The 26,504-nt window shown below is 33.7% G+C and overlaps 1 protein-coding gene across 2 annotated transcripts in view; it reads left to right on the top strand.

Moving 5' to 3' along the window:
- Positions 1-7,016: 7,016 nt before the first annotated feature.
- LOC113497221 (pituitary homeobox homolog Ptx1) overlaps positions 7,017-26,504 on the top strand; it is a 44,266-nt gene continuing 24,778 nt past the window's right edge. Inside the window, exons 1-2 of one of the 2 annotated variants that reach the window (XM_026876663.1) lie at positions 7,017-7,804; positions 17,881-18,194. In XM_026876663.1, coding sequence (XP_026732464.1) covers positions 17,999-18,194 — 196 coding nt within the window. In that variant the 5' untranslated portion in view covers positions 7,017-7,804; positions 17,881-17,998. The remainder of the gene's footprint in view (positions 7,805-17,880; positions 18,195-26,504) is intronic. The other variant, XM_026876664.1, reaches the window with a different exon arrangement.

Raw genomic sequence — 26,504 nt, 5'->3', positions numbered from 1 at the left:
GTGTTTAGTGCGAATGAGAGCACGTAGGCACGTCCGGGTGGGAAGCCTTTATCTTGGAGTGGGCCGCGGCAAAGATCGCTTCCATTGTGATACGGACTTTGAATCTGCATAATTTCCATTCATTAAAGCAACGAAATGATTAATAATAGGGATCTCTGTTCCTTCGATGCTGGTTTCACCATGAGATCTAAATATGCAGGATAAAATTAGTAGAATGCACACTGATTATTATTTAAGCTTTTACTTACATGATTCTTATTCCCGAGGATTAATCGGTATCAAAAAAACATAGTAATCGTGTACCAAATTAAATTCCGATTTGTTCAAATATCTACTTCAAAAGTATTTTACATTTGCAACCTTAACATCAGGTATTAAAGTCTGTATTACAGCCTATTTTACTATTTTGATTGATGATCATTGAAGAGTCTTGCTCTCGTCGGTACTTCTATCTCTACTTTCTTTCTGTAGCGCTCGCCCATGTATTTTTATTAATTACACCGAAAAGGAAAATTCAAGAGACCTTCCTCCGTGTGTAATGCTACAGACAACGTTAATAAAAACACAATTGATTACGCTATGAACTGAGTAAATGAAATAAAGTCCCACCCAAAACCATGGTCACCACACACCGAAACGTTATAACACAATCTGGTAAGATTTCAGCAAAATATTATCTTGCGAGTTCCTATTCCTATATTAGAAAATTAAACGAGTATTGAGGAGCTAACGGTTTGAATATTCAAAGGGAATAAATTAAGCGTTACACGGGCGGCGTCGCAAACAAAAGCGGGAAAACAAATTGTTTTGCGTACATCACAAGTTATATAGATATTATGACGGGCTGTTTGGGATGCTACTTCAAATTATGATTATCATTTTTGATGAATTTTCATTGGTTTTCTTCTTTTATGGTAGTTGTAGAATTAATTAATGAAGAGGGTTTCGTGGTTAAACTACAACTGCACCAGTGGATCGGTCATAGGTTAAGCTACGCTTGATACGGTATGTCCGTAGTTGGGTGACCATCTCTGTCAAATCGAGTTCCTCCAAGTTTCGTAGGACACTTTAAATTGTGGTCCCCGGCAGTTCCTCCTTGACTGTCGTTATGGGCAATCAGAAACTAGAAAGTCTAAAAACCAACCTGGGTTGAAGAGGTCAGATAGGCAGTAGCTACTTTTAAAAGAGTGGTACTTAGATGCAACCGGTTACACCGGAAGCCGACCCCAACATAGTTGGTTAGTTAGTTGTTATGGTATAGCATGCATCTGTAACATTCCTTTATTTCTTCCTTGTATTCTGGATGTAATTCGCTAATTACGAAATATGAGTAAGTCTTATTCAATTCATTCTCAAATTTAAATTTACATTTCCATACATAAAAATAGATATTTTATCAAAAAACTAATAAAAAGAGCATACAAAATACCTATGAAATTTACAAGTATGATGATCATAACCCAGAAAAAAACATCATACATATTTGTCGAAATTTGAGAATGAATTGAATAAGACAGTTCTTATTCTATTCATTCTCATATTTTACTGTAAATTTTATAACGAAACAAAAGACTGGTTGTTGGATTTTTAAACTAGAGGTATTATGCATGCTCTTTTTATTACTTTATTGATAAAATCTCCATTTTTATGTATTGAAATGTAACATAATACATTTTGTCTCTTTTATATAGTTTTTTTCGTAAAAATTTTATATTATATGTTGTATATATAATGTCGAAATCACTTCATTTTCTTTAATAAGATGAAGTTTTTTAAATATTTTAATGGTCAATACAAATAAAACTCTTATAAAAAGGAGTAGGTATATATGTGTTTCCAAATGTTGTAGTTCATTTATTTAATGCTAACTTAAATTATGCAATAAAGAGCAAACCTGATGATCAGATTAGAACCTAATGCAGACACCATTGTCCATGTTATGTACATAACGTTAACTCTGTATCTATCTTTGCCTTTAGTGAAAGAGAGACCTCAAAATCATGTTCCTGCTTATTCAGTTACTCTTTTGCTTCTTCTCATTGATTACAATCAAAACTTATACAAAATATTCCTTATACTTCGTCACGACCTTAAAAACGAAATAATATTTAAACTTCATTTATACATATCATTGCTATATCATTACTATATATCATTGCTTCAACTATCAAGGTATCACCAAAACAGAATGCCACAGATAGACGTTTAGATTTATTGCTCATTTAAAGCTGATAAGAATGCACATACAGACTAATCCGACATCCCTACTAATATTATAAATGCGAAAGTAACTCTGTCTGTCTGTCTGTTACGCTTTCACGTCTAAACCACTGAACTGGGTGTTTGTTTTTCACTGAACTGATTTTAATGAAATTTGGTACAGAGATAATCAAGGTCAGTCAAAATAATCAAGGTCAACTCACCTTGAGAAAGAACTTAAGCTAGTTTTTATCCCGGACTTTTGAAGAGTTCTCTTGGAAACGCGAATAACCGAGCTCGACGCGGGCGAAGCCGCGGGCTAAAAGCTAGTATATGATATATCTTAATATTATATAATCATTATTTATATATGAATTGGCTTCTGTGTTACTTCTTTTTATTTTATTTGTAGATGAATGTTGAGGTTTTTTTTATAGTAAAGTCATTGTTTGCGTTTAAGGAAGGTTGAAAACTATTTTGTTCTAGTCACGAGACTGTTGTAGCCTTGTTTATACTCGGCTGCGTTAGAAGGATGGTGTTGTATTAGGTTTGTGTAAGTAGAAAATGTTAAAGTCATTTTCTTGAATCAAATTATGGCATAACTTTAATTATAAATTGCTCTTTTTTACATGTGAAGGTTGGCTAACAGTAGGTCTATTGTTGATTTTTAATGTGTAACAGGTGCCTTAACTAACTCAAAAATACCGTTTTTATTCAGAGATTTCGCACATATAATAATATTGAGGTTTCCTATGTATATAGATAAGTCCTAAATTTCGTATTCCCTTAAGTTTTATTACTTACCTGATACATGTTATATTGAACCTAAATAATCCATCAAACTAAACACAACCAAATACAAACCTTTTTAATAAACTCATACGATATATTTTCTTTTTAAACTCCATTGAACAGGCGTACACTGTAGTGACGTAAATATGAGACACGCATTACGTAACTGCAGCCAGTGAAGATTACAACCAGATTAGCTTTAAGAACATAATCCTGCGCCTGCCATCACGGCCTGAACTTGACCGAGAGTGAGTACCTGGGTACGGTAGGTATATAGGTAGGTAGGTAAGTAGGTGCAAGCTAGTATTTTAGTACTATGAAACTGGTTTGAAGTAAACGTATCCTGGTATAAGCTCGTATGTAGGGTGGTCTAAAGTAATCGGTGCTGAGTATTGACGTTGTAAAATTTTTGTGAGATTCCTTTTGGTTAATTTTGATTTGATATTGATAGTTTTATTTTTGATTCTTTATTATAGATACAAACATGTTGATAATATAGAAAGTGTCTCCAAAAAGCGAATTTAACCCAGAAATTGGTTTTAGAGAGAAAATAATTAACATTATAGGTACCTACTTTTGCTAGTATTTTTTAAATATAATTATTTATTATATTTGTACACATTTTGTAAAAATTTGGAGTTAATTAGATATATTATGAGAAAAAGAGAGAGACCTTAGAGTCCTTCTAAAGTAATGATTTATTAACATTTTTAGTTTATCTGTTGTAACACATTTAAATAATGTCAAGATTCTAAAAGAAAACAACGTTTTATCATAGTGATTTATTTCCTTTACCTGAATATTAATTGACGTGTACAATTCGGTCGATTTTTTTTTATGAATCTTCTTTGTATTTACCCAATACTTAATTAATACTTACTCCTGGTAAATCCATTGAAATCATTGGAAAATTTCAGTTCAAAATTAATTAAAATAATGGCAATTAAATTACAGTCGTGTTTGAAAAATTATACGATATGTCTCTGCTGCTTTTCTGCTAAAGAGTCTTTTGTTTTCTAATTTTTCAAAATAGTTCCTTAGTTTTAATTAGTATAAAATAAATCGTCTTTCGATGTTTGTAAATACAGTTAATACTGTGCCCATTATTCTCGTGACTACTTATTAGTTAAATAAATGAAGTTTTTAGCAAAGATGACGACATAGTCTTATTAGTAATAAATGTTAATTCAAACTAGAATCGTGTTGCTTTATATAACACTTATGAGGGAGATACTTATTTGATATATAAAACCGAATCACCAAGTTCATTATTCATGAATACTTACTCAAGATTTAATTTGGCATACATTTTTAAAGGGTAATTTTTGGAGAAAAAAATGAATTGCTTTTATTTAAAAAGTCATTTTTAGACATGTCTAAGATACATTTTGACAAGACATTAATATTTTTTATTAATTAGGCTGGTTCCATGACTGCCCAGAAAAGCGAGTCGTGGAAGGATTTGGGGGAGGCCTTTGCCCAGCAGTGGGACACAGTGGGCTAGAGAAAAAAGAATTAAGTTACTTATTTACTTCGGTTTATAAACACTTCTTTACAATTGTAGTGAAGAAAAGTTTAGAAACTTTTTGTTAAGTGGTTCCATGTCATCTGTGTTTAAAACACTCAAGATTTAAGATCGTGTCTCTTATAAATAGAATTCTATTTAAAGTTCACCTGCGGCTCTTCTTTGAGGGGCTTGCATTTGTTTTATTAATAATTCTGTTGGGGAAAAACATGATTAATATTCTAATGAATTTGATAATGTATTAATAAGTATTCCTTATTATATATTAGGTTATTATTTCTAAATGTTTGTAATTATAAATACTCTTGTTCATTTTATTATTAACTAGCTGTTGCCCGCGACTTCGTCCCCGTGGGTAGAAGATATAAGTTATGATTTATACCTGCCCAATTTTTTTCACATTTTCCTTTGTATATTCGCTCCTTTTAGTCGCAGCGTGATGGTTTATAGCCTAAAGCCTTCCTCGATGAATGGTCTATTCAACACAAAAATAATTTTTCAATTTGGACCAGTAGTTCCTGAGATTAGCGCGTTCAAACAAACAAACAAACAAACTCTTTAGCTTTATATATTAGTATATAGAGTATAGATAAATAGGTATTTCTAATAGTAGACGTAATAGTCTTTAATAAAGAATACTAATACATCCATATTCCTGTATGTTAATGGAAGTATCCACACTATTCGTTGTCTTACAGAATTAAAGGTTTATTACATAGCTGAATGAAATGTTAGTAGAATAAAATTGAGATATTTTAAATTAAAGTTATTTTAAAAGGTAGACACTGAAGTCTTCCAGACGTTTCGGTTTGAAGTTATCTTTGTTCAACCGAATAAGTGCAGTTTGCATATTTTAATTAATTCTGTAGTAAAAATTGGTAACCAAGCGTCTTAAGCTGTGCCTTAAGTAAACTACAAATAATATAATTGTTATACCTATATTGCCCATTCCTAAGTTTACAAAGTAAAAAAATATTTAATATTTCTCATACCTAAATATAACATTTTGAACAACTCAACTGCGTTTATAATATTTTAGGCTTTTGTACATAATCGTAGAAAATTAAATAAGGACTTTTTATGAATGATATTTCAAACACCTAGATATGATACGATTTAAATTATTCATAATATTTTTTTGTATCATAATGTAAAGTGAACTACACTCTAATATTTGTAACTATAATTAAAAAACAAAAGCTAAATGACTAGGCAAATAAAAAGTTTAATAACAATTAATCTATGATGAAATCTGTTGTGTATGTAACCACCTATGATTACGTATAATTGATACTTTGGTAAATATCATTTAAGTGAGATACCTGTAGAGATAAATACATGATAATTATAATAAATTGTTTAATGTATCCGTTGTGTTGATAATGAGCTGTTTATTAGGATAATAATACGTCGCACGTGTGTTGCTAGGATAAATGCACTAAAATAGGTATGTTATGCATTTTTTAATGAAATTGTAGTTTTTCTGTTTCTGGTGCTTTTTGAGGGTGAAGATATTAGGTTTTATTTATTTGACCGCAGATAATTATACGGATCTGCCAGTATTTTAGCATTTTAAGCTTTGGTATAAAGCTTAAAAGTCATGATGGTCCACTATCATTAATTTGAATTAAAACGAAAACGAGAATCTATTAAAAACCTATAATAAAAAATTTGAACTCTCACGATATTTTTAAATATTTTGTTTTTTAATTCAATTGTATCTATATATTTTTCTATGACAAATCTATAATCAGCCGACGGCCGAATGCCGTCGGCACAAATGCGACGGCATCGCTTGGCTAGCGGGCGGGCGTAGCGCGTAGCCGCTGCGTAGAGGCAGCGTAGCGGCCACTCCGCACGGCTGCCTGCTACAGTCGCACTCATTAACAATGCCAAACTAATTAACCACTCGAAAACACGTGAAAGTCGACGCGTGAAAACAGACTGAAACAGCATGCACCGGCGGCGTGCGGCGAACGTACAGGAGCGAGCGCTATGGGAAGGTTGCCGCCATGTTGGCGCTCGCCCCGCCCCCCGAGCTCTCGCCGCCGCCTGTTGGCCAAGAGCCGTTTTAAAGGCGGAGCCAACTCTGGCTAAATGTTGCCAGCTTTTTGAATAAATAATTTCAGTAATTTAAGTAATGAAGGCAATTATGGCGTTGTTTAGCTAAGTTTGCGCGGCGGCGAGTGGGAACTTTATATTTATACCGCTCTCTTTATGTACGCCGACGCGCGGTTAATGCGCCCGATCTGTTTACGTTGCGGACCGGGAGCGAGCTTGCGATTTATTGCGCCCGACTCCGGTGCACGCCGCGCGATTTAAACTGCAATTATTTTACGCTATAAGGAAAACATATTGCACCATTTAAATGCGTTTTTACTTCACAATTTATGGCAGATAGATAATTAAGTCAGATTTACAGATTTCTGGTATGATCATGTATGTTGTCTTATAAAAGTAGGTACCTATCTAGATATATCCTATTATTAAACATCTACATTACATTTATTTTTAAAAGAAAACTTTCACCATGTTTGAAAAAAAAAAGCACTCGCATTGCTAAACGTTCTAAATCCATAAATCTGAATGATATTGCGTCACGGCAGTCCGTCGAAGATCCAGTGTCCACACTTGACGGGCAGAAGTAAACAGTGACGTCACGAAGCGTCATCGAGACGATAAAAAGTCGATTTTATTCGCACAAGTTCGGCCAGCTGACTGCGTCCCCCTCCCCGCAGCCCGCGCCCGCACGCACAGAATTTTCAGTGTGGCGAGATTTCAGGGTGAGCGAGAGAGGTATAGGCGGACACAGAGGGAGCTAGTGAGAGTGAGCGAGACGAGGGTATGAGCGCGCACGAGTGCGGCGCGGCGCGGTGGGCGGGCGCGCTCCGGATGATGTATAGAGTGGTGGAGTTAGGTTCAAATTGGTCCGGGAAGTGGCCGAGATTAGAGCCAGCGCGGCCCGCAACGCGCCGCGTACGTAAGCCCACTTAAGACTGTTTTTAATACTAGTATTTTTTACGCGATCCCGACAGGATTTAGCGGATAAGCGACGTCGCCGCGATCGTGCGCTTTGATTTATCGGTATCGGATTCGTATTTGGTTTGTTCTGGTGTTTACGTTAGTGGGTGACGGCCGGGCGCGTGGACGCGTAATCCCGCGGCTTGTACCAGATTATGACGGATATCACCGGATTTCTTGTACACACGCTGTGAACCTCAAGAGGAATCATCGATCCCGCATCGAGCCGCTGCAACGTCACTGACGCCCGCTTACTATTTTCAAACTGTGAGTATGTTGACTGTCACTTGTTCCACGTGTTCCAATTTGTTTATGCCCGGTGTTCTGTTCAAACTCTCCCCTGAAAAATGCCGAGAGCAAGGAAACAAGCAGCCTTTATAATCTGTGCAAAAATCACACGAAAACAATTCGAATCGAATAGTATGTGAATCTAACTGGCAAGTTGTACTGAGAACGCCCGACGTATTACTAAGATTCTTACAAGACAAACTCGTATATTTAAGTGACCATGTAATCCTACCTAATAAGGTGTTATAATGTTTGTAGAATAAAGTATATCTACAACAAATATAATACTTAGCTGCTTGCTTAGTCAAGCTCGTTCTTACTATTGTTTAACATAAGGAAGGACAATATTTACATAATTCATATTACATTATAATAAAATTAATAACTTTACTGCTTTACAAATTACTTCATTACCGTTGTATCATTAATTTATTGGAAAGTGTGGACTGTAAAGGTTTGAACAAATTGATGCTCTATTCTCTTCTATTTGATGTCTTTTTTTAGTTTTTTAATCACCATAGTGAACTAAAATTTTTGTTAAAACCTTTTTTTACTGAGGTAGAGTTAATTTAATTCAGATTGGAAATGATTTATATATAAGAGCTATTTTCGTTTAATACATTATAGTTCTAAAAATATGAATAAATGGCTGTTTATATTTTTACTTAAATTAATCTATAGCGTGTTTTTACATGACAACCGGTTAGTACATGATAAAAAATATTAATACTCATATTTTGGTAAATGCATTATATTTTAATCGGATAATGATATCAGAAATTATATATTAAAAGATTTGTTATATTGCAACTACGCTAGTTTTTGTCCACGGCCTCGCCCGTATCGGTTAACACTGCAAAAGATGCATATGTTAAACCAGGGTAAAACTGTAGTCTTTACAAAATTTTATCGAATTTGCCTCAGGCGTTTCAAAGTAAAGAACACACAAATATACAGACACAGTGAAAAAGTATATTTGTCTTTAATTTATAATATTCGTTAGTCGTTACATTAAAAGGCAAACACTTAGATGGAAGAATCACGGAAGGCCGATAATGAAATGGGCTGCAGATATTATAAGGATAATGCTAATAGTAGGAGACAGGACTGACATAAACAAAGGGATGCCCAGCGGTGGGTTTTGACTGATTATGATTATGATGATTTATCAATAATATATATTGATTAATTTATTATTCTAAACTATTTATATAAGAATTTTATGCCTCGAATAGGATCTTATGAAATAGGATTTGTGCCTTTTTCATAAAATCCTATTTCATAAGATAATATAATAATTATCCAAGAAATTGTATTCGATACTTTCAGTTCTATCCTTAGAATCTATAGTAATCCTGATATTCAACATTATGTATGAATGAAAAATAAAAGAATACCTAACTGGTGTTTAGTAATTTAATTAGGTGTTATAATAAAAGTGAATTGATATTGTAATCTTTTTAGATTAAATTTTTTACCGATATGATTGCTCAATCTACTTATGCTTGGTAAAACCATATAAAGATATATTTTAATCATTGGTTTATAATAAGGCCGAATACAAGTTAACGTCACCAAGAAACTGTCTTACATTTTGCATGCCTTTATTGCAAAAATAAATATTTCCTCTTTAAACTTTTTGGCTGGCTCGCGGGCTGGCTTCATGTGGCCCAGATTAGAGAATCGTGGAAGGAGTTGTGAGAGGCCCTTTGCCTAGCAGTGGCACACAGTGGTCTAGAACTTTTTGGCCAATTTTTATGTACCTCTAAAAATTGAGTTGTAATTTATTTAATTTAGGTCATGAAAAAATTAAGTACGGTTAGGTAAATTTGTCTGCAGCTCTTGGTTGGCTTATGACAAGAAACGGAACCGCTAGCGGTTATATTTATATACTTTCGTTACTAAATTGGCTTAACAATTTAGTTGATAAGAATGAGAAGTATATTAAAAAATTCTGAAAAAAAAAATTGATCTTAACTTTTTTTTTTTGGCCTTCGTCTTTAGTGGCCTATGCTTTCAACCAAACTTCCATATTATTTATTATTCTATATATAACTCAGAAAACACATGCAAACACTCCAATAAACCAAATTAAAACGAATATTAGAATAAACTCAAGTCGAATTTAGTTAATCTTGTAGATTTATACTTCCTTACAAAAATACGTAGATTCTTTCAGACATTTATTTTCTGAAGAGTGTCGTAAAATGCAAAGGGATTTTATGAAATAGGATGAAGATGGCTTTAATAACAGGCACGGATATCAAAATATGATAGTTGTGTTACCGATTGACACAAGTTTGGTGAATAGCTATACTATTATAGACTTGTTTTTTTTTTTGAGAATTTTAACAATAGATAAAATGATCAAAATAATAAATATTTGTATCTATTTGTAAAATTATCGGATAAAGTAAAAAAGCTTAATAATTTAAATTTATCAAGGCCTAATGTGAAAGAAAATTAAATGCATTTGCTTATAAACTTCACTGCCCAGAATACCTGAAGTAGTAGTAGGTAGGTAGTTAGTAATTAATCTAGATCTTTAATAATTTCATGTTTTGAAAAAGTTTTTATATCCTTATTTCCATTCCGCAATGAAAGTTTAACAGATTTTCTAATAAGTTATAGCTAGTATTTAATATAACAACTATATTTTTATGTTTTTTTATAAATTTGTTTTTTCTTATACTTTTCAAAAACTTCTATTTTAGTTGTATGTACTACATCATGGCGGCAAGTCTTCTTAATTCAAAACGGTAGTTCGTTTATAACTTGCTCCGTCTTTCTGCCAAGGAGGCTCACAACTTTATCATGCACCTAGATAAAGAGAATTTTGTTCAGTTTTGTAACAAACTTTTAATATTTCAAAACACATTTTTCGTATACATTTTTTTACATTTAGGAATATCTATAGATAAAATTCCCGTGTCACGATGTTAGTTACCGAAACGATTCGACCGATTTTTATGAAATTTTGTATACATATTGAGTAGATCTGAGAATAGAATACATCTATTTTTTGTACCCTCGTGATAAGGGTTGCTCACAATAAAATATTTATTTTTATTTTTTGGACGAAATTTTTTGTTTTTATTTTTATATAATCTGGCATTAAAAATACATATTACATAGAAAATAAATATTCGGCAAAACAACGTTTGCTGGGTCAGCTAGTATATTATATAGGTACAAATAAATTATCTGCTTTCTAATGTTAGGAAATAATGTAAAAGAAAGAAAGAAATGAAAAATAAACTGATCTTTATCATAGCCCCCAAGAGATTTCGAAACGATAAATTGAAACATTTTTCTGTAACATCTCACCTAATTATAATTATCACAATTAGGTAAATTATTATTTACGTCTTCTTTTAATGAATATTTGTAACAAAGATTTTCAGACGTTCTTAAAAAAGATATAGATACTAAGATACTATACTATACTATATACTATTCTCTACTAAGAAAATCTTTACAAGTATTACCCATACAACGGTTTAATTACTAACAGCGTCGAATTTGCATTATGTTTTATTACCAACTGTGATCGCCAATATGTTGGCGTGTTGGTCGAATGTTGGCAATAATAACAAACGATTATGGCGCTGTTGGACCAACAGTCCGTTCGGAGGAGTTTACGACGTCATATCACGAATAGGTCTGTCTATGACATTCTAAGGTTTAATGACATTTTAGACTATAGTAATATTCGGTCTTAACCTAAGACATAATTTCCCCAGTAATCTATACTAATATATAAAGCTGAAGAGTTTGTTTGTTTGTTTGAACGCGCTAAACTCAGAAACTACTGGTTCAAATTGAAAAATTATTTTGTGTTGAATAGACCATTCATCGAGGAAGGCTATATACCATCACGCTGCGACTAATAGGAGCTAAGATACAATGGAAAATGTGAAAACAACAGGGCAGGTATAAATCATAATTTATATCTTCTACCCACGCCACGGGGACGAAGTCGCGGGCAACAGCTAGTTTATAATAAATAGCCATAGCTAGAGATGAGACGAGCTAAGATGCAAGTTATTCACGACAAACCACTCAATTACTTTTGTGGAAAATTGTAGTATGTCAATTGTTGCCTTAAGAAATTATCAGAAGGCAGATACTTTTCAACTCTTTATAATTTTTGAGTAAACATTTTATCTCGTATATAAATCTCACATTTCTTAGATGGTTAAAAGTTTACATATGCTTCTGGAGTCAATAGTTTTGTTGCTTCCAATCTTACGGAATTTATTGGGAATAACATTTTAAGACTAAGATACTTCTATACTAAATGACATTTGGAAGAGTTAAGAATGATAAGTATGTAGGCAGCTATTGCTATGAAAGGTTCAAGTGAGCTCTTTATTAACCGAAGCGCGACTATTAGTGAACGCGGAAAGTATGTGCGACCGCGACGTCACATGCCCATATAATGTATTACGAAGCTACAAGCACCGTTTACTAGTGCTTTTGTGGAGTATATCTTAATTGTTTTTGCTTTTAATGTTGATAATAAGACTAACAAATAGGTACTGTAATTAGCACTCTACCTTAAAAATTACATTGAGAGAATTTCTTAGATTGAAACTAAATGAATAAATAACGCCCAAAGCGGTTCATTTATCAGAATCTAAATATTTGTTTTGATATATTTTTAAAGTTTGAATTTAGAACTACAGTCTTCCACATTTTTTTTAAACAAAGAATTCAATGAAGCCCTCAATGAAAACAAAAGGCGATTTATTTTTAAAATGGCTACTTATAGAGTTTGACTCATACAAAATACATGGTGCCTTACAGACTAAAAATAGCCGTAACGTTAAAAAATTAGGTGTTGGCGCGGCGCGCTCCCTATCAACCGAATGATAATTTTATCTGTGTGTTAAATTGATAACAAGTAGATAAGTTGACATGACGTCGGTTCATTCCTTTACTTCTGTATTCGTGGTTACGCCCAAAATATTTGAATGTAAGCAAATACTTTTGTGAAAAATTAATTGGGAGTCTGTTCGTTTTGTGCGGTGAAATCTGTTTTTGAATATTCGCAAGGTTTGAGTTTTTCACGCAGATATTCAATGGATTTAGATAGTGGCTTGGTTGCAAAGTGACAAATGCACAATATTGGCAAGATTCGTTACCTTTCCTCGTTTGGAATATATTCAGTAGCAAAAGAGGGATTGTAAGTGTAGGCAGTTCGCTGGGACAGCTAGTATATAATAATATCTTTGTTGTCTTTCACATTGCAGGAAAAAAACTATTTATATGTAACATTTTGCAAAAAATGAAGTGCCTATTAAATTGAAATTTTATAAAAAGGAAATAGCAATTTATTCGCGTTTCGCGAAATCATTGATAAAAAGAAACATGCATATTAAAAAAAAAATTACAACATTTCGGAATAGCAGAAATGTTAAATAATCATGTTATGACAAACTACTAAACAAACATACATATAGTACTAAACGAACAAAGCAAACATTCTTTTCATATGTAGTTATCTGAAACAGTTCCTGCTGAGTGTGTGTGACAGTTCGTGACAGCGCAATACACGACCTACCGCGACTCTTTTTCACAACTGGAATAATATGAGGTACATACTTAAAGAAGTTTTTAAGTGTAATTGCTAATATCACATATGAACTATTAGGGATTTTTTTTTTAAAGAACCCTCATCATCGGCTTAGCCCTTTCCCAACTATGTTGAGGTCGGCTACCAGTCCAACCGGTTTCAGCTAAGTACCAGTGTTTTACAAGGAGCGACTGCTTTCTAGTTCCTTAAAATATGGTGGATATGAATTTTTTCTTAACTCTACATGCTGATAAAATTTTCAGAGGATTTGGAAGAAGTTGTGTGTACTACCATTCCAATAAATATTTCAATCAACTCAAAATCAAAGGCTAAGAATCTTTAAGAAGATTAATAATACAAGAACATAATAGACAACTGCCGAAGGATAAATTGAAGTTATTAGAAAAAGCATCTTTGGTGAAAACTCACGGTACTGAGGGTTCCGTACAAATAGGCTAAAGATAAAAAACAACAAATTAGTGACTGTCAAAAGCGTTGCTTAACCTCGATCACTATTTTTGGATACTTCACCTGTGAAAAATTCAAGTACCTATCTATCATGAATCATGAGATACAGCGTGGAGAGAACCCTATAGACAGATGAAGAGACAGACGGGGTGCCTCAGAGTAATAAAACTCTTTGACGGAACCCTTAAAAATAGAGAAAACGTCTTAATATAACAACGTTGTCCAAAAGTCCCGATAATAATTGTAACATTCTCACAGCTATTTATAAAGGAAACACTAAAAATAATAGTCCCACGTAAACAAACAGTTTTTATCAACAAATCGAACGGTTTCTCGAGTTGTCAACGAGATGATATCAGCCCATTGACAATGCCTCAACATCATGTTATCGCTGCACGTTCAAACAGATCGAATCAAATGTTTACAAGAGTGTCACATATTTTACATGTTACCTGCATTGTAGGGCTGCCTGAACATATTTACATAGATATGTGTAGCAATTATTGTTGCATTACAACTAATAATCACAAGATTTTGAAATAGTTGGAGGCAGCAGTAAAAAGAAAGGTTTAGGAGTCCTGACCATTACTAAATAAATAAATAAATGCGGACAACATCACATACATTGTTCTGAACCCAAAGTAAGTTGCTGAAGCACTTGTGTTATGGAATTCAGATAGAACGAAGGTACCACAAACACCCAGACCCGAGACAATGTAGAAATGTTAATTTTTACATTGACCCGACCGGGGATCGAGCCCGGGACCTCAGAGCTAGCGACACCTTGAAACCGGTGCGTACGCCACTCGACCACGGAGGTCGTCAGAACCTCGAAATTTTACTGAAATTATACAATAATAATACATTATAAAACATAATTGAATTAAACATTAAATGAGTTCATTACTCAAAATGAGTCGTCGCATGACCACTCCTATGAAAAGTTCAAATTCGAAAATCCGCCTATCTACATAATTAAACATTCAAACGTTCTCTTTCTCACAGTGAGTTTTCATTTGTACTATACACTATTTTTTTCAGAAATTGTTATTTTTAACATTATCGTGATTCAACATTTTTTTAGTATCAACCCTACTTATAAAGAAAGAAAAAAGACAAGATAAGACATTTATCTCAATAGTGAAGGCTAAATGCTTGTTAACATCATGTAATTCGTGTTAAAGTAAGACTGTAGCCGTTGTGAAAGAGATGCCGCTTTACGTACTGTAGCGCGCCATCCCGCTCTTCCAAATGATATGTCTTATCCAGATATGATTTGATTTTTGTCTAACTTCTAGCGGTATATTACAAAGTGACAAGATGATCTAGACTTGACACGTTCGATACATGATTATCATCAAAAATTGATTCTGTATTATTATTTTTTAATAGTGCAACTTCATCGTAGGATAAACGAATCATCGGTATGTCAAATAATAGGTGCATAGGTTTAGGTAATGTAAATGATTAGATCTAGTTGCGTTATTTTATGTTATTCAAACATTATGACACATTTGAGGCCACAAAAATATATTATACAGATGAAGTATTTTCTGATGCTAAACTTGATATTATAGAGCCAAAATAAACCAAATCATTTTTGAAACAGGCTAGATTATTACATACTTAAACCAACAAAGAAGGGGTTAATTAACAAATAGTAAATGAAATGAAAGTAGGACATATCATCACTTTTACAAGTTTTTTTTTAAGAACGCTGGAGTCGAAATTTCTTGTCTAATTGAAAAAGAATGACTCAAACCCAGAATTTTTACCTACTATTAGTAAACCTACTATTTTTTGAAATAATAAGTTGTTTTTCTGTAACTATCCATCACCGTAGAGCAAAGAGTTTTTTCTATTATTTCACTTTAGAATTAAAAAATAGTAAGTCATCAGCTATGTTACTAAATATTCTTTTACATTTTAGAATAGATATTATATCCAGTCGTTAAATGTAAAATATTTCGGCCTCGATCTGTTTATGAACGAAACTTCAAAGATGACGTGTGCACTATTTGTGTTATGCATTAGAGAAGGCTAAACACACAGTAATAACATTGGTGTAGGTTATGTCTTAGGAGCTGTTTATCAAACGTTTATTATTAGAATTATAGAAGCCAGACTATAAGAGATAATTCCAATTTGAATTTGAATTGGTTTGGAAATTGCAGTGCGTTTTGGAGGAAATAGTAGGAATTTAACAATTTTCTAATTGTTTTTTATAAATTTATTTATTTATATATTTTTAAAAGTACTTTTTTATCCGTAACCTATTTTTGCATTAACGACGTTTACGTCTGAATTTCTTGCCTATAATTTTGAATTTTTTGACCTTAAATTCCATGTTAAAAAGCAAAATACACTATTAACATTTTAGCCAACGTTTAACTCCACATAAAAAATCAACAGGAGATGCTTTACAACAAATTATGTGCACCTGACTTATGAAACTCTACTTTACATGACGAGTATTGAAACTACAGGTACCCACCAAAAAGTTCCGTCACTCAACCTCCTTGCACGGCCATCGAGACCGAACCGAAGTGAAATTCGAACCAAATGGCGTTTTAATAGAGCGAAGCACTTTCACCAACTTAAATCTTTCGGCTTAAAAAAGGCTTTACATCGCTTTAAAGGGATGAGAGTGGCTCAAGCGACTCGATTGCTGCCTTTAGCTTTGGCCAATTACTCACCGCCTAGTCAAGATAACAATCGCTTTGTGTGAGCGATTACTGGCCTGTCATATTTTTGTTTATTTGTTTATATATAAAGTTATAACAGAAATAGCTTTGGTTGTGGTTCTATATTTAGAAGATGAGTATCAACTGGAAGAACTGCATCATTTTGCATATATTTGTTTCATTTGATTATTTGGTTAGCTCGATTTTGTTTTCAGTTATTGTTTACGGATATTAAGGGGCATTATTGATAAGTTACCTATTCTTAAGAAATAGAATTAAAATTTAGGACACTATTAAATTCAAGTCTTTTTCATCATAGAGTTTATTGCACCCTATACATTTTTAACACAACTTAAATAAACAGAATAAATTCTTATTATAAAAAACATCACCAGACAATACTTAATATTACCAACAGTCTACCGCGAACAAAAAAACGTTAACTTCGCCACTTCGACTTTTAGCTCTCATTTCTGAATATTGAATTCCCGTCGGCGGCGATAGGCAGTGCAGCGTGAAAAAGGCAATTAAAGCTATAAATCAGTTGTGTATGCCCTTTTTCCTACTTTCGCCTTACCTAGCCATTACGGCAGGTTTTATGTGCTCACTGAAACACCAATGCCCGGATCGCCCGGCCACTGACAAGGCTATTTGAAATATGAAAGTTGTAAAGTGATATATCTCCATCAGGCCGTTTTTTATGGCGCTTATTTTTTTACTGCTCAAACACCGTCGTGTGTGCCGGCTTTAAATCATGCTGATATTTTCACTAGAATTGATTTATTCACGTTTTAAAAACTTTTGTTCGGTATGAAGGTTGTAGTTGTTTTAAGCTTCCTCGTTAGGAACTAATAATAATTTAGTGTGCGGTAAATTTAACCGGCGTTTAGTACGAACATAAATATTGTCTACTTAGGCTATTTTGTTATAAGTTTGTGAACTGGGTTTGGTTCATATTTTAGTTTGTGGAATAATGAGTTTTAGTAATACCTAGGTACTAAAGTTATTTGCCCTATAAACAATTTTGCGGACAAAAAAATATACCTACATTTGATGTCTTCCTATTTGAGGATTTGGAGACCATCATACATATAGAAAATGATTAAATGTTTTTGAAAAAAAAATATCTATTACCTTAAATTAAACCAACAAAAAAAAAAACAAATTAATACTCAATACTACAATAATCATTTTCTGCGTTCCATAATGTACATGAAGGTCTTAAAAATATAATCATACAGAATATTACGGACCCTGTGGAGCACAGCAATATCTTAGGAGAGAGGAGCAGTAATAGCCTTACTAACCAACCTCCTTTCTTCCAGAGCACTCAACAATGCGGATCAGCGCGTGAACACAGTTCACTCGCATCGAATTCCCACAAGAGTCAGAGAAAGCCTCATCATTCATCTCAGGGTGTACAAGGAGGCGCTGGCGGCCGGCATGGAGCCGCTGAGCGAGAACGGGCTCTGCCTGTCAGAGCTGGAGCTGCACGGAGGCGGGCACCTGCACGAGTCGGTGGCCGCGTCCGTGGGCTCCGCTATCTCCAGCCTCATGGCCCCGCTGCATCATGAGCCCCAGCATGCACCCCTGCATCATGCGCCCCCATTACATCATGAGCCGCTCGAGAAGCTTAAATGTAAGTTGGTTTTGTGTATTTTGTAGCTGAAAGTTTATTTCGTATTGATTGGATTTCGGTAGTTTGTACAACGATAACAAGTTTATACATTATTTTTGTTCCTTCACTACAATTATTAATAACAAAAAGTACTTTATAGGAAGTATGTGTGAACCGATTTCTAATAACAATAATGATAATTTTCGACTCTGAGATGTTCAATAAGCATCATAACCTAATTATGAGAAGAGAGTTTTATCTAAAAAAAAATTTAAGAGTAAAGAATTTCATCCATATACAAACAGAGCCTAACAGAACGAACACACAATATTAAGAAGACATTTTAATAAATTGGTTCGTTCCAATCATTCGACTCGTATCTGTAACAAATAGTGAACCAAGGAGGATCTTATATTGGCGAATAAATCCCGTTTTAAACTCCATCCGGCCAGTAAATAAAATAAAGGGGAGTTTTCGTTTCATTTCGCGACGCGTATCGTATTCGATCGAGTCGTTCGGCGCGTTTTATTTTTATGGAGATGTGTAGCTTCTCCTGTCTTTGCGAATACATGCTGAGGATTTCGAGGTAAATAAATGCATTATTTTCGCCTTATTCGATTGGCGTATTTTATTGATATTCGAATACATTTAAAGTTCGATGATGCCGTTTATTGTAATTGCAAACAAAAGTAACAACATACTTTTATCAGAAATTCGTGCTCTTTAAAGGACAGTTTCTATGCGGTACCTATTGGTGTATAATAGAATTTATTTTACAGATTCTTTATGCGTCCGCGCGAATACTCGTATTTATTATTAGCTGTTGCCCGCGACTTCGTCCCCGTGGGTAGAAGATATAACTTATGATTTATAACTGCCCTGTTTTTTCACATTTTTAATTGTATCTTCGCTCCTATTAGTCGCAGCAAGATGGTTTATAGCCTAAAGCCTTCCTCGATGAATGGTCTATTCAATACAAAAATAATTTTTCAATTTGGACCAGTAGTTCCTGCGCTTAGCGCGTTCAAATAAACTCTTCAGCTTTATATATTAGTATAGATTTAATATTATTGATATTTTTAATATTTTCAACTTTGGGTCTCTCACTTAAATCCTCAATATTTTTTTATATTCATCGTAATGCTCACGAGACAATGGAAAGAAAGAATCATAAAAATAAAAATTACGAGAGTTTTTACTCAACAATATAATCAATGGACTTCAAACAAATATAATATCTAATTTCATTTATACCACATAATAAAAATTATCTGTCATTATCATCAATACTTGACAAAAGACATTCGCGCACGTGTTACTCTGAATGATGACGTCACATGCTAGTGAATAGTGGCTAAAAAGCGCGGTGCATCGGCTGGCTAACCGTGACTACCGTGACGCGATGTGGGCTCACTTTGTATACAAAATTAGGGATTATTCACCTCCCGGCGTGACACGCAATTCACCTCTATTGTCTACGTCAGAACTTGTCACTTGATGCGCAAATGTTTTTTTATTACATTGGTTATTCTTTATTTAAATTGTTGGTGAGAGAGTTGTTTAATGTTGAATTGACATAAAGAAATGTAAGTCAATGAAAGATGAGGTTTATAAATAACATTAAATTGGTTTATGGGAGAAGTATAACAATTTACGGCACGGTAAGTTATAAATTTTATTTTTCAAAGTTAAAAAGTTTATTGCAATTATTTTAAAAGTGTACACACTACCCTGAAATTTACGTTTCGTTTGATTACTTAGTATTTTCAATTTAATTCAATTACTATTATTTCCATTACAATCCATAAACTCACACTACCAGAACCAACCAAAAACTATAAAAAGCAAAGATGTAATCATTTGCACAAGGAAACAATTTAAACAATATAATTACAAGCAAATCGAGACGGGATGGGGTGCGAGGGCTAATCGGATAGTTTTTACAAACACATCAATATCGGATTACGCGCCCCCTATATGTTTAGTTACGCAATTAGTCATGCCGCTAGGGACCAACGGCCCGCACGAACTTTAAAACGGAGAGTAAGATGCTCTACTTAGTTTGAACTTTTATTTGTAGTAGCAAGTAGAGACATGTAACATCCAAAGGTGTGTTTGATATTTTTTTTCCCATCTATTGTAACAATCAAATATCTGTTTGTTTTTGCACCAAACCATATAAATATTATTTTTAATTATATTGTTATTAAGCTTTTAAAGTTATGAGAAAAAAAAATTTTTTTTCACTTTGTTTTATCCTATTAGTATCGCACGAAAAAGCTTTTTTCAACATTTTTATGAAATACAACCACTACTGCACGTGTAGCTGAAGTAAACGCAACAATTTGTAATCCATCACCGTCAGACAAAAAGAGCAATAGAAGCGATCATTTAAAGTCAATTTGAATGAATCGAATATCGTCCTCTCTTTCACGACACAACGCTTTTTAATAAGCAATTTTTTGTCCCACTTGCACACTAAAAAACAACCCTCCGTAGTCAGTGGAGCATTATATTGCGATGATTAGGCTTGCACTTGCCGCTTTTGCCATTGAATTTAAATGGGGGATTAAAATGCTACTGTGTACATTATATTATTAAAGCCCTATTGTGCGTTACTTCATTAGGCGATTGCTGTCGTCATCCCATTTCTATTAGTTATCACATTTTTTACGTAATTCAATCGCGATAAGTGATATCATTGCACCTAAGCTTCGTAACACCCCTCTAAATATTGCCTGAATTTTAACCTTTCTTGATTGGATTGCAAAAAGATTTTGCAGAAAACGTGTCTCGATTTTTTTCAAATGTGGTTAAAAATCTCATCTGTTCTGCGTATGATATCGGCCCCTCCGAGCTTATCCGTCGAAGATTGTTCCTATATCCCGAGATTTTTATAAAATAGGCGAAAAACACGTTTCATGGCTTTAATTTTAAATTGATCAGGTTTTGCGGAATCTTATTAAAGCCTCGGCGTTCGTTGATTCTGTCGATGCCTTTTTTCACCTCCGCGACTAAACCTGGGGCGGATCTCATTATTTCCTTGGAACAAAATATGAAAAATTAATTACGAGGGATTTGAGCTTTTTTCATGCATGCCGGAATAACCAATTCTCCAGCTTTACTTAAGAATTACGTAACGAAGTTTGTTTTCGTTTTTGATAGAGAAATTATAATAAAGTTAATGCCGTAATGGTGTAATATTGCGTCCTTCTCAAAATTATGATAACTATAATGGCGTCGTTTAGAACAGCCTCATCAATTTCGTGTTCATCTAAACATCATTAATTCAATTAATTTAACGACACTATTGGGTATTAGGATAATCCTTTGTCGTTAAATTAGCAAAACAATCGCTTATAGAGACGATTAAACATATTTAATAAGAAAAACAAACGTTCTTTTCATCGATTAACCAAGTTCGCGTTGGGAAGTTTGCCAAACAAAGAATTGGGAAGCGCGGGGCGCGTAATCAACCGTTTTGTGATGTGAAGGATTACAAGTTGCCACCGTTCTCGATGTTACGCTCATTTTGAACTAATATTCTAAGTAGCTTGATTAATAAACGATACTTTACATATCCGGTTTACTTTCGTGAAGGCGTTATTTCGTCGGTTTGTAACGTTTAGCGGGATGTCTTTTTTTAAGTGTAAAAAAGAGTTTGATGTTTTTTGATAGTGGCTTGCGGTTTCAATTTAGTTTTTCATCTATATCTACATCTGATATAAATAGTCAAAGAAGTACACCTTCTCTTCAGCCAAGGACATACAATATATATTATTGATATTAAATTTCGGTAAGAGCAAAGTGGCAAGGTAATAGGTAGAGCGGTGGTGGTTGGAGACCTATTAACAGATTACAACTTACTTCACTGCTTAGAAATCAATAGTTAAAAAAAATGCACATTTTATATGGTACAATATACCTCATCATCATTTAATATATACTTAGTATATATTAGCCAATACCTTAACAGAACAAATTATTGTTATCAAATTATTATTAGTAGTCGATTCAGTATGACCAGAAGGTACAATATTCCTGTCTGTCTGACCTCAACAATCATGTCTCCTAAGTTTTATAGCACGTGTGTGTAAATTGTGCATATTTCATCAAGTGTGTGGCAGTGTGTGCGCTGCATCGTGAGGCCACGGGCCCAAACAAATATTTGTAGTGTTCACGTCTCAGCTCGAGATTACTGACTTTATCTAAATGTACCCAAATCTGACCGGCGACGACGCACGCGCAGCATGCTTAGATTAATTTGGTTCCACTTTTTTGGATGATTATGAGATCATTTTGTAGCTTAAATAGATAGTTAATAAATTAGGCTTGCGAAATAAGGAAGAATTTAAAAAAAAATTACATAAGGAGCTATTTAATATTTAGTTTCATTGATAAGTTTTCTATAGGCAAGAAAATTCTACATTCGTTTTCGATGTTTTTAAAGACCTTATTTGAAGTAGTAGTATAAAAATTACCTACACTACAATTTTGTCGTATATGCCACAGTTATTTAACTCTCAGCCGAACTGTTTGATCTACTTTTTCTACTCAAGCGGTTTAGTTTTACAAGTTATAAAACTGCAAAAACCTTGATTTATTCGTCTGTATACAAAAAAATACGCAAAAACTCGGTGCCACACTGTCTGCTGGGCCCGTCGCGTACTATGATGTATTTTTTATAATAGAAAAAAAAAGCATCCCCCGTGTAGAGTAACACCGGGTCCCGTTGTCGCTAACTTTGATCGGCGTCCCTTCCAATAAATTAATGTTTTTTTTTATAATTGATGTTCCGAAATAGACACTGACAAATTTCGCATTGCAAAAACGTTGTTGGTGAGTATTTATGAAATACGGGTCCAGTTTAGAATTTTGCTTTATTTGTAGCTATATTTATAATTGGGAATTTTGTGTAGACTTGTATTGTTTACATCCAATTTAAATGCGGTTTCGGTTTTATTTGTAGTGATGATTAAACATTCATTTTAATTAATATTTATTTTAACTACATGTAGGTATGCAGAGCTGAAATTCATTCTTTATTTATGTTATTGTTATTGAAACGAATAAAATCTACGAAAATAGTTAAAAGGCCTATGAAATAAATATCGAAAAGCCATAACTATTATTTTGAAAACAATAAACAACTCTAAATTCCTTTTTAAATTCATAAACACCGATTAACATGTGCACGAGCTATTAAACTTTGTCATCGGCAATTAGTGAGGGCGAAACTAAATAAATAAAAACCTCGGCATACCTCCGTAGACATGTGACACCCATTCCGAACGCCTGTTAACAAATTAAACCGATTTGTTCTGTTATTCTAATAGGCTATGGGAAGTGTTTGTGTCAAGCATATTTTGACAAAATTTATTGCTACCACGCCTCCTCGAAGGGCCTTTTTTCTGGTTCCTTGTGGAGGGCGGATGCCGTGACATCTGTCGCGCAGAAAATGTGGTCACGCCCTCCGCGGAATGCTCGTGAATTTTTTTATGATGCTTTATTTAAGTTCATAGTTGAAAGTATAAATTACAGAAAAGATGGATTCCGCATTTCAATTTTGTGGTTTCTTTTTCGGGAATTTGCAATTTTATACCCGTGGTATTTAGTTTGATAATTTAAAGACTAAATAGATTTGGAACACTTTAAAACCTCAAAGCCCAATAAAAGTCAAAAACTCAAAGTGGTATTAAGTAACAACCGAAGTCGCCTAGCCCTTTATAGGTAGTCAAGACATGTTGTATGAATAAAACAACTAAATCCATTTCTAAAATCAAATGAAATTATTCATTTAACCAAACACCAATTCCTATTACTGCTTCGAAACTTACCCGGTACAAAAATCGATCAAAATCAAGAGAAAATAATTGAAATTAATTCATCCCTTCCGCGGCCACATTAGTTATTGACAAAAGTCAAGTAATGACACATCTCAGCATGAACTATTGGCAAACAATAAGTCAACGGTACAAACACACAATATTTACAATGTGTGTGATTGATAGTGGGTGACAGATGTAGGGTCAACCCTTGCGCTGCGGACGCCCATCTGTCGAACCCCGTTATAATGGTCAGAGATACCACTGAGATCCTTTTAACTTTTCATCCCCAATGTTTCCGTATCATTGAAATTAACAGATACAGATTATGAGAACTACTAAACATTTGTGTTAAGGGTGAGATATTCGTCCTCGTTTGAATAGAGCGTCTTGAATAGGTTTCTTAGGGTTATGTGGGTTCTTAGCAACAACTCTAAGATATATATAAGAATGTTTCAATAATTCGTTTTACAATATTAAATTTGTAAGAGTGGGCAGAGCGGTCTTTCAAGATCTGCATTTTGTTAGTAGTACGTTTTGTTTTGAATTCAATATGTACCTACTTGCCATAGCCTTTTAGAACGGAGATGGTGTGTTTATGTAACTTGAAGTGATCCGCAAGCGTCAAATAACGCAATCTGATCACAATAAAATAAAGATCATTTGCAATCGTCATTCGTTTTTATGTCTCCAATACGAAAATAAATTTATTTCTTATCTTGAATAATGACGCCATAAAGATACGTTTTTATAACGCGGGCAGGTAATATGTATCTATAATAATGCTCTCATCTTTTGTATAACATTACTTTCCGTTTATACTCATTTTATTTGTCGCTATAAAAGGGAAGAATAACGGTTGTTAAAACAGTATCTGTATACATTGTACTAACGTTCAGGCTTGGCAATAAATCTTTTTATTTTATGACAAATTGTTGTCTGAATGTTGGCTCACCCTAGCAACAAAAGATCTAGAACAAACAGTAACATAATGGTGTGATGGTCAAACGCCACATCACATGAACTATTTGTAAACACGAATACAATGATGACACCCCGCAATAAATGTATGAAAGTACACAAAATAATGCTTTGTGTCGAGCTAATTTATTGCTTAAAGAGCGGTTAGTGGTGTGAGATGGTATATACGTTTTGTTCAAGAGAGAAAGGGATGTAAACAAAGAAAGTATTTTGATTGCTGTAATGAGGACCTTTGTTAGTCATCAATTTAACTACTTTTCTTGGTATAGGGTGGCTTTCAGTCTGTAGTTGTAAATAATTCAGCTTTCTCACGAGTTTTTAGTCCGTATTTCATACTATTCAGGTTTAAGAAACCCTAAACATTCTAAATGCAAAAATGCTTTAAATGATTTCGTCCTTTCAAGGCCTTCATTTTATTCTTCAATATATATACTCTTCTATCATCCTACTACTATTATAAAGGAGAAAGTTTGTAAGTATGGATGTATGGATGTTTGTTACTCTTTCACGTAAAAACTACTGAATGGATTTGAATGAAACTTTACCACAATATAGCTTATACATCAGAATAACACATAGGCTACAATTTTTGAGGTTCCTAATGTGAGGTCGTAAAAAAGCACATTTTTTGCGCTTACATTGCAAACGCTGACTGAATCCTACAAGATAGATAGAAGGCAGATAGATAGATAGAAGGCAGGTATAAATTATAACTTATATCTTGTAACCACGCGGACGAAGTCGCGGGCAACAGCTAGTTTAAACATATATCAGTACAGTATTACATTTGAAAATGGGGTCTTCAGATACGTATTGTTAAGTAGTAGCCAGTTGCAGCTACATTAATATCATAATGTTTCTGTAAATACGGATGTGGCATTAGTATAAAACAGTGTGACACCAACGTGAAATATGATATGAGGATATAACAATGGCGGATGACGTCGCTTTGTGAGGTGCGACGGCAGGACCCCGCTTCATAATTATAATATTATGACTTCACATTATTCCTCAAACGTCCTCGTACCCCCGGAGGTACAGACATCCTTTTGTACGCATTTCTGTAAAACGATATAACTCGCACCCCTTAATAAAAATTCTACATTTTATGCGTTCTCATATTTGTAAAATATTACGTAGTCAGGGGTTAGGCCAACACTATCCCCTAAACAGACCGCGGTTATAATATTGTAATCACCATAAAATCTGTATCACCGCACTAATATATTTATGACATTATAGCTCCCACTAATATTTATGCAAATTGAAAACGTGCAGAATGGCATCGTTTACGCGACCCTAATCCCTGTACAGTGGAAACTAGTACCGACATATGTCGCGTTAGACTGTTACATTTTATTTCTTTAGTATTATGTTATTATTAAGGTTCAATTTAAATAGATGGTCTATTTTTCTGACAGCAGTCTCTGTGAACTAAGCTTCTGTCTATAATATGTATGGATTAAACTGTTGTAAGACTTGATTCCTTATTAACTGGGACATCAAATTATATCTTCCTTAATCT

This window comes from Trichoplusia ni, chromosome 9 (genome assembly GCF_003590095.1).
Source record: "Trichoplusia ni isolate ovarian cell line Hi5 chromosome 9, tn1, whole genome shotgun sequence".
NCBI lineage: Eukaryota > Metazoa > Arthropoda > Insecta > Lepidoptera > Noctuidae > Trichoplusia > Trichoplusia ni.
The sequence above is the reverse complement of the archived record's forward strand: the minus strand, read 5'-3'. Positions and strand labels throughout refer to the sequence as shown.